Here is a 17,256-nt window from a genome sequence, read left to right on the forward strand (position 1 = left end):
TTTGGTTGGGTTTTTTTTTAAAGAGAATGATAATGCCTACTTCCAATGCAAACTTCCTTCTCCCCACCTGAAGATTCTTGCACAACAGTCACGAGATCATCTTTAATCTCTGCAGGAGATTATTCCTTGGCTGCTGCTTGCACTAAATTATGTGCGCAAGAAGACTGTTATGCTCAGAGAAGCTAAATTCGTAAAAGGGAGCTCAGTTCTTCAGCTTTTAGGTCTTTGAAGAAGGGGAGCTTTCTTTTTTTCATGGTGTGAATGTTTTAAGAATTCTTTTAGTTTTCTGTCTGCTGGAGAATGATTTTGGACTCTTTTTTTTTTTTTTAATCCTCAAACAAAGGGAAAAAATGTTGGATTTAGTCAGGAGCAGAAGACATGGTGTTGAGAATCCCATTGGTACTAACCTTTTCTTAACCACATTACACGGTAATTATCATTATCATGATCTTTGAATTCAGGCAGTACTTTAATGGTCGGGAGCCCCTTCCTTTGGGTGTCTTGAGTACGAAAGCTGGATTTCTACGAGTTCCTCTGTTCTGTTCCCTTCCAGCATAGTGAAGAGTGGCACATCTGTCAAAGCTGGGAGACGTTCAAAGATAAGGAAAACACTGGGTTGTGCAGTACCTGCTTGCTCTGTGATTAATTTATGTTTGGCTTCTAGACATAACTGAAGTTTGTGCAAGTTTATGATAAAATATAAAGGCAGACGTGTGAATTCTTTCCTGTCTGCTCTTAGTAATATTTTGTAGTCTCCAAAAGAAGTCATTCAGGTTTAAAACTTGCTAAAGGAAATCTAGGCATCTAGGGTTGTTTTGGGTTTTTTATTTATTTACTTATTTTTACTCTTCAGACACTTTGATCATCAGACATCTGCAGACTTCATACGATGATGATGAAAAATGAGATGAGCATTGGAGACATGTTTCTTTCCTATACTTAGGCTATGCCTAGCCATTTGGTGCCTTTCTATGCAAAATTTCCATCAAATCCTCAGCAGAAAACCTTATATTGGTTTTCTAATAGAGAGATTTCTGAAATTTCATTTTTCATCTGCTCTTGTAATTTTATCAAAGATAATAAACAAATGGTACAAGCCAACTTCAGCTGTTTTGTCAGTGCAGCATTTGCAAAAGTAATAAAACACTGGATTTGCTTTTCTTTATGGTGAAATGTTTAGCACTGTAAAACCCCTATTACAGTCTTCTGTGTAAGCTGTGCATATGCATGTTCTTGTAAATATAGAAGCTAATACACAAAAAAATTGGCTTAAGGAAAAAATTGATTAATTTTTTCATAAAGAATGCTTAAAGTAGACCTGGAATTTTGTGGATATTCCCCAGTTCATTTCTTTCAATGCACACATTTGCTATAAGCCAAGAACTATATAATATAGGAATGAAAGTCCCTACTGAAAGATTCAACCAAAGGCATTGTTTCCACGTGAAATATCTTTTAATTTTTTATTCTTGAGAATAATGTCACTCTAAGTTTTCTTAGAAAGCTGCTTCTTAGTAATAATATCTCAAAATAATTCCTCTGCTTGCAGTTGAAAGTATGACAAGACCATTACCTGTCTTGTAATGACATGGTTGCAGAGTTTTTTTGTAAGAGCAAATGTAGATTATGACCCACTCGTTGTCAGAATGAAAACTTCAAAATGTTGCTGTCTTGGTGTTTGTTTCTGAAGAAATCTTGCTGTGACACTGATCTTTGTAGCAGAGAATCCTCAGCCATAGTAAAATCACAGGTATCTTTATAAAGTGGGATATAAGATTACAGCTTCCAGTTTGAGGCTTGAGTTCTGTCTGGGTAAAGACAGCGGTGGCAGGAGAAGAATCTTCTCTCATCCTCTTGAGCTGAGCCTGAATGGTATAGTGGTTCAGGGTGAAAAGAGACAAATTTACTTTAGTGTCTGAAAATAACGTACCTCAAGCATTTGTTTTATTAAGGCAGTGCTTCAAAGGTACAGTCTAAGGTGGCCCACCGATACGTACATGGCTGTGCCTTTGATTAACAAAACATTTTCCTTCTGACTTTGGTGTATAGAAGGAAGCTGCACTAAGTTAACTGTGGCACAGTAAGACAGTTCTGGTAATAGTGCTCCCACCCACCCTGCTTCCCTTTTTTCCTGGCAAAGACCCTACTAGTAAACTCTGCAATATTACCTCTTTTCTTAATGGGAAGAGGCAGAAAAGCAGTGATGAAATTAATCAGCAGAATCCTGTCAGAAAACCTTTGAAAAGCAGTAATTTTGAGTGACTGATGTGAATAGTACTGAAACTTGATGACTTTACAGAATTGCTGCTGAACAAGCACATGGTAGCGTCTATTTTAAGTGTAGAATTGAAAGCTTTCAGTAACTTTTGGATATTCATTGGGTGGACTAACAACACAGGATGGGCAGGTTTGGTTAATTACTATAATTTCTGGTACCTCTTTTAATTCAACTAGAAATGAATGCCTGGCCATTAAACACTTTTTGTTTCTTGATGTGGATTCAACAATTATTAAAGATATCAGTGGAAATCATACGTATTAAAACCTTAATACCGAGTGATTGTGGTAACTATAAAAAATGATTTTATTCTGCTCTTCCTCTTGAAAGAGCATTTTAAACATGCTTGAGGCCAAAATAGTATTGCCATAATTGACATTAGGTCAACACTTATACTTTAAAATTAGTATACTTTAATATACTTTAAAATTAGCAGCCTCATGAATGTGTAGACCTGGTGGCTTCTTTTTTTATTATTTATTTATTTATTAGTCATTTTGAATCAGGCATCTACCTTTTCTAATGGTTCCCATGGTATGAAGTTGTTGGTTTTGTTTTCATAACAAAGATGATGGTGAAAAATCCAAACCCATTATTTTGTTTTAGCCTCAGCTCTCCAGACTGAGATAATTTAGACATGATCTTTGCTACGTCTATACTTTTTCTCTCATCTATTTTCTATTTAACAGGTAATATTAGGTGTTTAAGTCTGAAAAGATTGTTAGTATGCAGGAATTGTGACAGGGCAGAATTTGGGAAGCAAGCAAAGTTTGCTTGCTACAAAAGCCACTTTCAGACTTTTTATGAACGTGGGTGTCTTCAAAAGCATAGGGTATGGGCAGACACTGATCTGTAGTTGCCAGTTGGCATTCTGCATGCAAACAGCAGTTCTCTTTCAGATACATTATTTACTTCAACATGGAGGAAGGTAAGGAAATAGGCACTGCCCACTATGTGACCATTCATCAGGTATCTTCAGAAGTCACCTTTCCTTCAATGATTGTGTGGTTTAAGGCTCTGGTAATACTGCTACTCATACCATTTACTGCATAGTGAATGTTTAATAGACAAATGTCAAGGCGTCTACGCTTTAGAGAGCTGAAACTTAACATACCTTATGCCTAGAAATTTAGATGCTGGCGCATTCAGATACAAAGGAATGGTAGCCCTTGCCTAGAGCATGGGATTTGATGCCTGGTCTGGAACTAACTTAACAAGAAACCCTCGAGCAGCTGAAGATCTGATTTGGTGCTTCTTATTAGAAAAAGGAAGAGTATCCTAGCTGCAGTTAATTCCCTTATTTGCTTTTTATATGTTGTCTGATTGGTTTCCTGAGTCTGTTGATCATAAAATGTGTGGCCTTTTAAAGGTGCATGTATTTGTTCAGGTGAAGTCCAAAAGAAAACAAAATAAAGATTTTTGGATATCTGACTTCAATTGATCTTAAGTCTACTCCTACATTTTACCAGTTCCCTCCTTTTGGAGGAGAGGAGCATGTGAGATGTGTTATTTCCTTTAATGAAATGTTGGCAATGTGATACATGATACACGTATATAATGCTATTGAAGTTAGGTTCTTTATTGTATATTTTGAGGTCATTCTCTTAGGTTTCATCATGTTAGCTCTTGTTCTCCTGTTGTCACCTGTGCATCTAGTTCTATTATGTTAGTTATCTGAGAATGTATAGTCTGTAGTAAGAATGTGGAGTCTGTGATCTGGTTTTAAATGAGGGCTACTTTACCTAGTCTTTATGTGTGATGGTAGAAATTTTGTTTATTTCATTGCACTTTTTGGTCCAATGAAAAGTATCATTATTATACCTTTTACATATGAGCCAGCTGAGGCTAGGATGCAAAACATGAATTCACAGAAGTTAATCAGTGGCAAGATCAAAAAGTGGGAATGTGGATGTGTCTTCCCCCTTCTGTGCATTAAACCAGATGGCACCAGAGGTTTCATTAAGATGGTGCTTTTTAAGGTGGGCTTACTTTTTCAAAAGGACTTTGTTCATTTGCTGCCCTGTTTTATGGGATGAATGCTGGGTGTCTTAAAGGAGTTCAAGGTGCAATGTTTTAAAATTTTTGCTTTATGAGGAGCAGATACGCTTAAATCATTCAGAGTGATAATGATCTGAAAAATCACCTGTCTATTAAAAATCTTTGTGTGCAATCTGCTCTATATATGAAGTTGTTCTTTATCTGTGCCTTCATCCATTGTTTTATGGACTTTTTTTATTGTACATTACGAGTTGAGACCTTCATAAAAATGTAACATCATTTGTGTTGCTTTTAAAGTCATTCATGCTTGCAGCTTAGAACTTTAAAAATGGAATGAATAGACTTTTTGAGTTTCCTCAGATGAGCAATATGAATTTGTTGAAGATATCCTGTGTGAAATACCTCTGTGCATAGGTTAGAGACTTCCTGAGGACTCTGCCTGTAAATTCATATTTTTTTTTTTGTCATTTATTCTCTGCTTGTTGCATTCCCTTCCAGTTCATTTCATTCTGATAATGTGAATGCATTTCCAAGTAAATTGGCAGTGTTTACAATCTCGGTCCCTAGTGCCATTTTTTAATCAAACACATAATAAAGTGCTAAATAAACCATTCCCACCTGCATCAAACGCGTTATGTTCTGTATAGGGTATTTTGTAATTTATTTACCCGGGAAGACCCAATTTATCTGCACATCTGTTTTTCAACCCAGTCCTGCTTTTTATCCAGTTTTCCAGCTGGTTGATTGAGGCATAAGGAGGTCAGATGGCTTTCTTGAGGTCAGTGTAGTGATTGTCTCAGCTGGGATTATACCCAAACGTTATCCTTTGCTGTAACCACTTGGCCACACCACTCCTAAGCAGTCTGTCCACATTGTTGGTGGTAATGGAACTAACTGCAAATGTCATTTTCTTTGTTTTATAGTTTTGCTTGTATTGAAATATTGTCACTTTTATGAGTTCAGAAACATTACATCTGTTCACAACCTGGTTCCGTTCCACTTTGAACAGACACAATTTTTTGTGATGAATCTCCTTCCTGGATTCCAAATGCATGTTAGTTTCACAAGTTCTGGGGTAGTGATTGATGACATTGGTGGTTTGTGTTGCTCTGGTGTGCTTCCTCAGGGCAGACCCTGTCTGACACTCCTCTTTGGAAGAGGAACCCATGTTTTTGCTCCTGTGTATCAGTGCCATAAGCTTCTTAAGACTCCTGGTTGCTGAGATTCTCTTCCTCTAGAGTTTACTTGTTTACAGCAGTAATACAATGTTAAAACAAGACACACATATTTGATAAAGGACTTCTTTAAGCATGCATTTCTGTGTACGTACCCATGAGTTGTAAGTCTGAGGAAAGAGGAACTCTGGAACATGGTATCATCAGCATAATCTTATCCCATTTGGTCTTGCTCTGCCTTCCTGAGGAAAGTCAAAATAGTTCTAGTTCTTGTTATCAATTTTCTCTTGCCTTGAGTTGCCACTGCATTGAAGAAGCATTACTTAACACTAATCCACATATGTCTCTAGTTAGTACAAGAAATAGGGGGTTCTCTACAGTTAAGCAGGTGATGAGGCTTGCTTTCTGGTGCCAGTCCTGTGTTGCTTCAAATTCCAGTGGGACCTCTGTTCATTTCACTAGATGAAACGCTCTTACTCAAAATAGTCCATTAAGTGTTGATTGCACTTTCAGTACTATCCAGGCACAGCTTTCTTCCTTTTACAAAATGGATTAGGTACTCAATGTTGACTGTTACAATAGCATAAAAAAGTGAAATACACAGCTGGCCATAACCAATTAAAAAATACTACAAATGCATTTGTAACAAGCAGAAATATTTCTCCTGTCTCCAAGATATTGCTGCTGCCTCCACTTTGCTTCCAGCCCCAGTTATCTTTGCTCCTGTACTGCTGTCCAGGTACATCTTTGTGTTCTGGTTAACTACACTGTAATAGCTACAGCCGCCTGGATCAAAGTCATCAAAAGGGGAGACTGCTTTGTCTAGGAGAAGGTAGGACTGGAGACAGTAAGCAGGCAGGAAGATCTTTTGACATACCCAGTTACTCCATCATGTGAAACTATTTTATTGCAGCACCAAAAAAGGATGGAGAAGATGCATTTCCAGTTAATGCCATGAATGCACTTCTGTGATGTGATGAATACACTGAATTCATGTTCAGATTAGCATTAATTTTCCTTTAAACTGGAGGAAAAGAAATCTGCGTGAACCTGTAACTTCCAGGATACTAACATAAATGCTGAAATTTTACCTTTTCTTTTCATTGTTTCTTTTCTCATGTTGGAATTCTTTTATTCCAACAGTTTAATAGGTCAAGTCTCTTTACCCACCCATTTTTGATTTCCAACTGTATGATCTGCATTCCTCTTGTTCTTAAGTATTCAAGATGTCATGCATCAAGTAGTTTTTATTTTCCTTTCAGCAATCTCTGGTATATGCAGGGACTACGGCTGCTGGCTGTCAAATGCATTTTTCCAAAATCACTTTTCCCACTCTGGAGTTAGGCAATTGTTTTCTTTCCTTGACGCTGAAATTTAAAATTGGCTTTCTGGAAGTTAGAGCAACAGAGCACCATGAAGAGAACCTCATGAAAAAACAGACAGCAAGGAGATCTTACCAACAGAATATTCAGTGTCTGTGCATTTCCACAGTAACTCATGGGTGATATTCTGTGAGCATGGATATCATATATGGTTGCTCTGTATTCCCTCTCTCTTGGGTGTTTGCTTGTCATAATTTTTGGAAACAGGATAGTGGTCTCAAATAGTTTTTGGTCTGAGCTAGTACGACCATTTGTAGGGTTAGGAAGATGAGAAATTTTACCTAAAAGGGAAGTAATCAGTTGCAGAGTATTGTTTGTTCCTAGAGCATCCTATCTTGGAGTCCAGCTTTCTGCTTCTACAGGCAGCTACATTATTGTTCTCAATCACCAATAATAAGTTATAAATAACCATTCAAACTGAATAATACATATTTTTGTTTTGTTTGTGTGGGGTAGTTTTGTTTGGTTGGTTCCCCCCCCCCCAACAATTCAGAATCCCACCTTTCTGTCACAAACTTTCTGATTTCTACATGTGTTTCCTTTTTTGTTTGATCTTATGTTTATGTTGACCCATGGCTTGGGCAATTCTCCCTAGATGTTTGTTCCCAGGTACTGCTCTGTCACTACTGGGTGAGTACACTCAGTCTTAGCTCTCCATTCCACTAACTGGTTTAGGGGCTTATTGTCTTTAGTTAGTTCCTGATAAAACCCTCTTTCCCTCTCACCCTGTTTGTTAGTATGTGATCCTTTTGAAGACAGGTAAGACTCTCAATATGCCAATTTTTTCTAGTATAACTTTTCCCCTTCACCCTAGCCCAGAAGCTGTTCTCAGTCAGATGGAAGATTATAGTGGGCAAGCTAAGAAGAATCTTTTCCTTTTTTTTTCTCCTCTGTATGAATCCAAAAAGTGACAAAAGTGTCCTAAGCAATCAGATTATTTCATCAGTAGGTCTGCAGCACCACAAGACATGGAAACTCTGCTAAAACATCTGTTTCCTGACAGGTTAGGTTCATTATTCCTGAAGTAAACTTCCAGAAAATGGCTTTGTGTCCTTAACAGTAAGAATGCAACAGGTTGGAGATCAGGCTGACTGCTAAGTAGAAAAGTTAATGTTTTTTGTGAAGGACACAATGCAGCCACCTGTGTACTATTACAGTGTGGAAATTAGTCATTTGTCTGGTATAGCTTTTGGTCTGACAAATTCTGGAGGTAATAAAACAATCCTCATTTTTGTGGGTTTTTAAGTCCTCTTCTCTCTCCACCCACAAATGCTATGCACATGCTTCTCTGAACCATGCTGGTTTTGTACTGTTGGCTGAACTTGCTCATATCAACTTGTAGAGTTTGGTTTTTTTTTTTCTTACCTACAAGGTGAATTTCTGAGGGAGGAATTCAGTTATTCTTCATGCTTCCTTTGCTATGGTTCTGTACATTCAAGTTACAGACCTAAACCAGGTATTGGTTTTAATCCTTATGTTCTTTTAATTCTTAATTTCTAGAACGAAGGAACAAAAATGTCCCCTTTTCATGGCAATGTTTCTTCTTCTCCAAGCCAGGAAAAAAGCAGGCAATGATTAAATCCAATCAGTTTGATTGTTACATCAGTGTGCAATCCTGTCACTTGAAGAGAAGCCCTTTTCAAAAGCCTAGCTGAGTAGGCTACAGCTGAGTAGATTTGTTGGTATCCAGATTGAGGATTTAAATGAAGCCTGCTCCTTGAAAATGTCAGGGTAGTTGTAGAGAGACCATGCCTTTTTTTTTTTTTTTTTTTTTTCTTTTCTGTCTGTGAAGTGCTCCTTTTGCAGAGAAAGTCCTGTTTCTTCCCTCTTTCTCCTCTTGGCGGAGAGGAAAAGAACTTTAAAACAAATCTTGTTAGGAGAGCTAGGAAACTGAAGACAACTAGTGCCCCTTCAGATCTGCCTTTTTTTGAAGTGCATCTCACACTTACATGCTTTTACTTACTGCCTCCTAGCATATTTCCCTTGAGCAATGGAATGATTTGCTTCACAATACTTTAAAGTCACAACCACGATCATCAGCTGCTGTGATGAACAGGGTATTCAATGCCATACACTGTCATTACGGCTCTCCTTAGGTCAGTGTTCTAGCATGGTTGGTACTTGCATGGTGCCGTGCTTCCATTTTGTCACCTTTTCTCCTGTGTTGTTTCTAGTGCTGTTGCTGTTGGTTTTTTCCTCCACCTGCTGTTAAAGGAGCGTGCTGATACCTCTGCAGTTTAAGAGCCCTAGTGCCTAAACTACTCCACTCCTCTAGATATCTCATAGTTTGACACTAGCTAGCATATTAAAAAATAGGCTTCCAGATAATCAGGGGAAAAGTTTCTCAATATGCTCAGATGTTGCCACCAATATTGGGTATTATGAATGTATTCCTCACTAAAGACTGTGGGGTTTTTTCCTGTATGTGGGGTTTTTTTAAAGATCAACTTAACCTGAAGCCTGGAAGCAGCTTCACGAGTGCACCTTATGCACGTGCAGAACCCCGTTGCAATGCTTGCGGTGTTGACAGTGGCTGTAGAAACTGGGAAAGAGCTGATCCCCCCTGAAGGGAGGGGGTAGCCTTGGTAGCCATCTCCAGTGAGGCAAGGGACTGCTGTTGAATTTGGCCTTGGGGAGTTTAAAGCAGAGAGATCTTTTGTGCTTGATAACAGCAAGGAGAATTGTTGTCGGGCACTTTGCAATTAAATGCAAATCTCATGGGTAATAACCACAAACAGTGTGTTTTACCTAATAAATGAAGTAAGAACTAGGTAATGTGCAATAGCACTATGAAGAGCTTGTTATACAGAGTTCCCTCTGTCCTGGGGAGGTGGTGTACATGCTTCAGCTGCAGGGTGAGGTGCTTGGCTGAACACTTCTGCCCAGCAGGGTGGCATCAAGAGCTTAAGAACGCTGAGAATTTTGTGTGTCCTGGTTTGAGGTGAAACAGAATCAATTTTCTTTCCAGTAATTTTACTTTTCGGCTAAGCCTCTTCTAACTAATGTGCAATGAAAAATAGTTATCATTCATGTGTTGCTTGTCGCTGTAACACCATGGGGGATTTATCATAAAGAGCAAAGAATCCAAAAGCAGGATTTTCAGGCATTTGCCTGGATTCTATTTTTATGAATTGCAGGAGAACGGGGAGAATAAATGGGTGGCTGAGGCCCCCTAGTGCCACCAGAGCACACTGCACTCCTCAGGCACAGAAGCCACAAAATTGCACGTTATATTTACTTTTATTTTTAATACAAAGAAATACTTTTTAGGCTAAAATACCTCATGATGTACTAATTGTTCACATGCATTTGTTTCCTTACTGGAAGCATGATTTCTCACTTATTTTTCATGTCTCATTTTGCGAAGCTGTGCGAAAAGTGTGAGAGAGAATTTTCTTTGCAACCATTATTGTTAATATTTGTGTTGTGGGCAAAAAGCTATAGAGGGAAGCTGAAGGCTTGTAAGGTACACTTTTTACCACAGCTGTATGTCTGCCCATGAACGACTGCGAGAAACCACTGCACAGCTCGTGGTGCCTGGTGCTGTGGTGTATTATATAGCTTGGGGGTGGGAGGGATGGGGAAGAAAAAGTGCCAGGGAGGGAGGAGCGGGATGGTTGTGGGGTTTTGTTTTGTTTTTGTGGTTATTGGCCATGTGGTTTTGGTTGAATTGCTAAGACCTTGAGAATCACTTCCAAATGCTATGATCTAAGATAGAGCAGTGTGGATGTATGTTAGAGTAGCTTCCCTTTGTGCTTAAAATTTAACTTAAAAGTGTATATTCACAATTAGTGTAAAGTAGTATAGAGCTCTCCTTCTTGGAAAAAGGTTAGCGTCTAGAGCATAGCTCCATGTAAGGTAACATAATGGTGGCCTTAGACTATTATTGAAACAGCTCTTTTCAGTATTTCTGTGCTGTCCTAGTCTCAGAAATTGTTGGAATTGTGGCTTTGTCAAAATCTAGCCTTTTACTCTTGTGACAAAGTTCTGGCATTCCATCAGGTATGAAAAGCAGCTAAAAAAGCTTTAATAAATAAATTAATTTTGGTGTTTAGTCAGCTAGTTGGCTTGTCACTCTTGCCAGTCTGTAATGTTCCCCCTCATTTTGCTGTTGCATAAACTTTTAATAAGCAAGAGAAGGTGGTGAGCCTTGTCCAGAATACTATTGGATGTTATTCTTTAACAATGAAATAATAAAACTGGAGATGTAAAGTTAGGCCTTTATAAGCAGATATGCTTTGTTTTCTGGGTGTTTTGTAAACCAGTGTCTACAGATATAAAGTTGTCAAACAGACCTGAAATGTCCTCTGAGGGGGAGTGGGCGGGAAATGAGACAATGAGATGGGTAAAAAGTTAAAAGGAATCTCTCTGGGTGACGTTAATCTGTGCCTTTTGTTCTTATTTTGGGTGTGCTTTGGAAGCCTAATACTGGTGGTCTCTGTACAAACTTCCTGTTTACTTGCTCACAGAAACTCCTCTTTAGGACTATCAGTTCTTACAGTAAATGATAACTTTTGTCAAAATACATAGTTATGTCAAAACAGTTTGGATGGTAAACTTCATTGTTTCTTTCTAAAGACAGTTAGGTTGATGCTTCTAAGCTTGTAAAACAAAATGTGAAAATGAAGTTTTCCGCCCTTTCTTTTCTTTCTTGGTTTAGATGTTGAGATGATGGAAGATTATAGGTGTGATCTAGCTGTGCCTCTACACTATCTTCTAGATGAGCTTTAGTTAACATTGGAGTTTCAAAAAGTTTTGTTCAGTTGAACTTTTCCGTGAAAACCAATATCAGACTTAGGAAGAACAAAAAAATCAAGAAGGGGTGGGATTTTTTTTTCCCCCAATTAGTTGAGGTATATCTAATAGTTTCTATTGCAGATAATATTTTATACTTTGTCACAATTTTATGATGTTTTTAAGGACCAGTTCAGGGTGAAGAAACCTCGTTGTGCAATATTGAGGAGTTGTTTATGGCACTGAGCATATCCTACCATATTCGGTGTTGATCCCTTAAACTGTTCTGGAATTGTAAATGTCTCACTTGCCTTTGAAATAGCTGTGTTTTACAACTTAAAAAGGGCACCATTCAGTATAATGTGTTTGGTTTATTTGTTTGTTTTTTGCAGTTCTTCAAGGATCTTATGCATAGCATATGAGGTTTTGCAAGGTTTGCAATATATGAACAAACATGGAATGGTCCATCGAGCACTCTCCCCTTGCAATATTCTTTTGGATCGAAAGGTACAATTACAGGAATAAATCTATGTTTCTGTTTCATTTTTGTTCTTTCCTCTTGCTGCCAACAGTTAGCATGCTATGTCATATACGGAGACTGGGCACTCACAGTCCTTCTGATAGGGAAAAATTGCATATCTGGAAAGACATTGGTTGTTGTGGTGGTTGTTTGTTTTTTTAATTAAAAAAAAAAACCAACACATAAAAACCAAAGAGCCTACAGTTTTCCCCTCTATCCTAAATTTCAAATGTATTTCAGATTTTATTTTTCTCTTTTCCCATTGTCTTCTATCCCAAACTACTTTTTTCACCCTTTTCTCCTTAAGGTTATAGTCTAAGTCTACTTGTTGTCATTGTAATTAGTTAAAAGACCTTCAGCTGTTCCTGGCGGATTAGCTGTTAATAATGTTTCCTGTGTTTCATGGTGATCTGATACTTGACTTTTAAGATATCAACATATTTCTTTGTTCATGTTAAATTATTGAAATTCCAGTGTCTGTCAATTCTGTTGTCACAGACTATTGAGTTGGCAGTGTGGAATACAGGTTCTGCTCATAAAAGCTGAGAGAAATGGATAGCTGCTGTTGTACCCAGAGCAGTAGCTTCATTTAAACTGACAGCTAAGCCTGTCTACATAACCCCTCTTTCCTTCTTCTTACTCAGTTTAGATAGAGTAGCTAGATCCTCCCCTTGGAAGGCAGAAAGAAAGAGGAAGAAGGAAAGAAGGAAGGAACGCTCTTTTTTTATATACCTGTAAACAAAAATAATAATACTTGAACAAGCAAAAGTACTTTGGGATTTTAAGATAGTCCTAAAATCAATAAATAACAGAAGGGGGCCAGGAGACCATAAACTTCTAAACTTTTCTCTTGCACTTTGAATAGCTTTGCTGATGTAGCCTTCACTGTTGCACCATCTGCAGGCTGGCTGAGTATAATTCAGAATCCAGCAGAAACAATACCTCAGTTTAACCTCTATGACTATTTTTTGTTGCTTTGGTGTTAACTTTCTGCCTCCACAGAAAAAAAAGCAAGCACCTGGAAAACTTGTTTGTTTGAAATATGTGTTGATACACTTAAGGAGAGCAAGATAGTAATGAGTTGATGGGAAGGACTGGAGGAGCAAGGCTGGGTAAATGGAAAAGGTGAGGGAATAGTGGTAGTGCTTAGGGAGTTTTAGGGTTCAAACAGGATTTTGAACAATTTTCAAACAGGAAAAATGTTCAGTAGAGAATTCAAGCATTTTTAATTTACTGAAAATATACTGTAACTTAACAAAGTTCTGATTTTCTTGTGTGTTCCAAACAGGGTAATTACTTAATGCTCTTGGAAAGCAAAAGCATTAGAAATAAGCACCTTATTAACTTGCAGTGGAGTTCTTCATAATAGACAGAAATGTAAGAGGGTGACTTGTTATAGGTATCTGCCTTCTGACAGCTAATGCAACTTGAATTTCTTATTTTTTTGAACTTAAACACAGATTCTTCCAATGTTGGATTTTGCTGCTCTTGATCATTTATTTTTTCCTTGTCAGGGACATGTGAAGTTGGCTAAATTTGGACTCTACCATATGACTGCTCAAGGTGTTGATGTTGATTTCCCTATAGGGTAAGGATGTAACTATACAATAGAAATACGTCAGGGATGTACGTTTTCAGGAAATATACGTTTTGAGGAATCATCTTCAAAAATGTGTTGGATGCACAGGTTATAGGTTCCTGTTTTCATATTTGTTGCATACACCCCTTACACAAAAGATTTTGATCATGTCACTGAAGAGGTTATCATCTGACTAGGTGAAATTAATGAAAGACAGATTATGGGTACCATGCAAGCATGTTACTGTAACTATGATGTCAGTCCTTACTGCCTAGATTTGCCTTCAAGTGCTAGTAGTTCCCTGTGACTCAGATTCTGGAGGTACAGTCTAATTTCAAATTTAGGAAAAAGCAGTCAGAACAATCAGTACTTTGCTATTGCACATGACCATAGGCCTCTTGTTTCTTTATTGTTTTGTGATTAATTTTCAAGTGATCTTATTGTCTAGCCAAAGTTACATGCTTTGTTGCTGTGTTTCCTTGCCACTTTTTGTTGTTTTGAGGTGTCATGTTGTTAGCAATTGAAATACTGAGCTGATTCTTAAGGATTTGCCGAAAAGAAGTCATGATGTTTCCCTTCAAAAGGTGATTTCAGATTTTTCTTTTTTTTTTTTTTTTAGGTATTATAATGCATTGTTGACAGACAAAGCAATAATGTTATTTTAAAATTATGTAGTAGCAGGTAGAATATGTCCTCAACACCTTTTGTTACTTTTTTTACAAATTCAAAAGTTATTTGATGGGAACACTGTCAACGGAGGGCAGTACTGCCACCGCCTCCAAATATGGGTCTAGGATACATTTATTTAATGTACTAGTGCTGAACCTCAATATACGTTTTCTTTGAGATATGTAGAAATACTATTTTGAAAGCTGCTGTTATTTGCTCTCACAAAAAGACAGAGCTAGTGATTGAGATTTGCCCTTTTATGTGGCAGGCACTGTGTAATTTGCAACTGCGGTGAAACTTTGCTGCAATGTGTAGATTTTGACTGAATAAAATAGAACAATCTGCATTGTTATGAATTCTAGTTTTCAGAATGCAAAATTATTTTGATTACTGTAACTGAAATGTAAGTTTTTTGGGCAGACAGGATATTACTTAACGTCACTGCATCTTTCTAGGTACCCATCGTATCTGGCACCTGAAGTAATTGCACAGGGAATAGTCAAATCAAGTGATTATACTCAGTGTGAGAAGCCTCTGCCTTCTGGCCCTAAATCAGACCTGTGGTCTCTTGGTATAATATTATTTGAGCTTTGTGTGGTATGTAAGACGATAATTCTCTTGATTGTGATTCTTGGGGAATAGTTGCATTAACTTGATTGCTCTTGAGTATGGGGCTAATGACACTTTGCCCGTCACCCGAGTCCAGATACCAGAATATGTTAGCATTCCTACCTGGACAATGTTGGTGGTGGTTCAAGTAGTAGGATGCATATTGGCTTGGTATGAGTGTATGTGTTAACCATGAAAGGCAGCTGCCTGTTGAACCACAATGATGTGATTGAATGATGAAATTCTTAGCAAGGAATAGCTTCTGAGTCAAGAAGTCTCTCTAGATTTTGTTGTTGTTGGTGGTCTCGTTGTGCTTTTAAGCATGAAATAACCATAGATGTTATGCCTTCATTCTCCTTGGAAAGGATGAGAAACTACTAAAGTTTCATGGAGAGGAGGAAGAGGGAGAATCTGCCTTATCACCAGCGTTTAAAGAGCTTCTGTACAGAATTAAGGGTTTATTTGTAAAATGCTTATTTGACTCTAGAAGTTAAAATAAATTATGACAGGAAAATCTTTATTATTTGTATACGTTAAACTGGACTTCTTTCATTCAAAGGTAGTAACGTTCTGTAGGGAGGTATGACCTAGTAAATACCTCAATATAGATATTTAGCCATATTATATAAGATAACGAAATTGTCAGAAAATTGCATGGTCAAGAACCTGTTTTATGTAGTGATTAGATCAGGACATTGGAAATAGTCATCTTTTGCATATTCTGCTCTTCTGTAAATTTGCATAGCATTCATAGATCATTACTTATTCCTTTTAATAAGTACCTGTTCTTAAAAATGCAATAATGATACTTTTGAAACACGTTTAAAGGGATTTTCAGATGACTTTTCAAAAGCACTGTGTAATAATACAAGCGACAATGATTAGCATGTTTAGTAATTAATGACAGTTTTTGAAAGCCTGTTAGTGAATTAATAATAAACTTTCAGGTTTGCTAAGGTAGCTTTGGGCATTGTTTTGCATATTTTTTTGGGCTTTGCATTTGTTCCAGTTAGGAGACATTATAAATGATACTTTTTTTTTTTCTTTATGATTGCATGAAACAGTTTCTGCTATAGTTGGAGTAAATAATATTTTCTGTTCTAACAGATAGTTTTCGTAAAACTAAAATTGATGTGTAGAACCTTTTTCACTGTCTTCGTGTATAGGTTGGCGTGTATGCTATCTAAATATTTTTATTCAACCGTTGATTTGATTTTGTTATTCATTTAGGGGAGAAAATTATTCCAGAGTTTGGAGATAGCAGAAAGATTGAAGTTTATAATCATGTTAGGTAAGTAGCACAAAATCAAATTTTTAAGTTTCCAAGCAGCTCCATAATTAGAGCTTTACAGACTAGTCAGTTTGTGATGCTCAGACCTAAGGCACTTTACGTTTCTCAGCTTTCATTTCCAGAATTAAATAGGCACTTGAGGCAAGGTTGCTTGTCTAGAGAAGGTACAGAGGTGGGTGCCAGGAAAAATAACTTTGCAGAAGAGCCATGGGAATGTTAGAGTAAGGGCAAAGTATAAAAAAACATGCTTAGGAAAGTTTAATTTTGATGGTTATTTGTTGTTTTGTGTTGCAGGAGGTTTCTGTAATGAGTTAGTAATGATATGACACTAAAGACAACTGTTCCCGCACAATCAGTGCTTGTGTACCAAATCCTCAGCAGGGAGAAGCAGGACTCAAATAAGAAGACAGAAAGTAAAAAGGGAGCTGAGAAGCGTATTACTGCATCCAGGCTTTTGTTTCTGGCTTCACATACAAACTATAAAATGTTACTGTAGAGGTGGAATTTCCACTTAATGTAAATGGGTCTGAAAGTGGGACTATTTTGTGGGGTTTAAAACTTGATTTCTTCTGGGGTTTATGTATAAACCACGGGGAGGGGAAGGACGTGATTTTGCAATTTGAAGCTTTATCAGTAAGTTATTATTATCCAGAGCAAATAGTAATACTGTTGAAGTTACTGTCAGTAGAGACATCTTTTTCATTCAGCAGTTAGTGCTTGGCTGCTGAAATTCTGACTGTTTTGATATGTGATTTGTTAACAAAGCTTCCTGAAGCACTTCAGTCCCCTTCAAGTTGAACGCAAGTTATTGGTAACCCTGGTTCACGGAAAAACATTCAGTGTCCTGACTTGGGAATTATTTTCTCAATGATGTGTTGAAAACAAGTTAAGAAATACTGCTAGTATTATCTGCAAGTAGCAAGAAAATGAAAATTACTTTGAGCTTCTATGTGCAGATATTTTTAAGTTCTCTCCAGGATTTTTTTATTTTTTTTAGGAAGTGGAAAGACTGTTTTAATTT

General features: G+C 37.3%; 1 protein-coding gene across 8 annotated transcripts in view; it reads left to right on the forward strand.

Moving 5' to 3' along the window:
• The window catches only part of TBCK (TBC1 domain containing kinase), a 108,531-nt gene that overhangs the window by 18,513 nt on the left and 72,762 nt on the right, over window positions 1-17,256 (forward strand). For 6 of the 8 annotated variants that reach the window (XM_074589405.1, XM_074589410.1, XM_074589408.1 and 3 more), the window contains 4 exons: window positions 11,960-12,074; window positions 13,602-13,675; window positions 14,791-14,932; window positions 16,175-16,235. In XM_074589405.1, the coding sequence (XP_074445506.1) occupies window positions 11,960-12,074; window positions 13,602-13,675; window positions 14,791-14,932; window positions 16,175-16,235 (392 nt within the window). The other 2 variants (XM_074589412.1, XM_074589413.1) reach the window with 1 other exon arrangement.

This window comes from Larus michahellis, chromosome 5 (genome assembly GCF_964199755.1).
Source record: "Larus michahellis chromosome 5, bLarMic1.1, whole genome shotgun sequence".
Classification (NCBI taxonomy): domain Eukaryota; kingdom Metazoa; phylum Chordata; class Aves; order Charadriiformes; family Laridae; genus Larus; species Larus michahellis.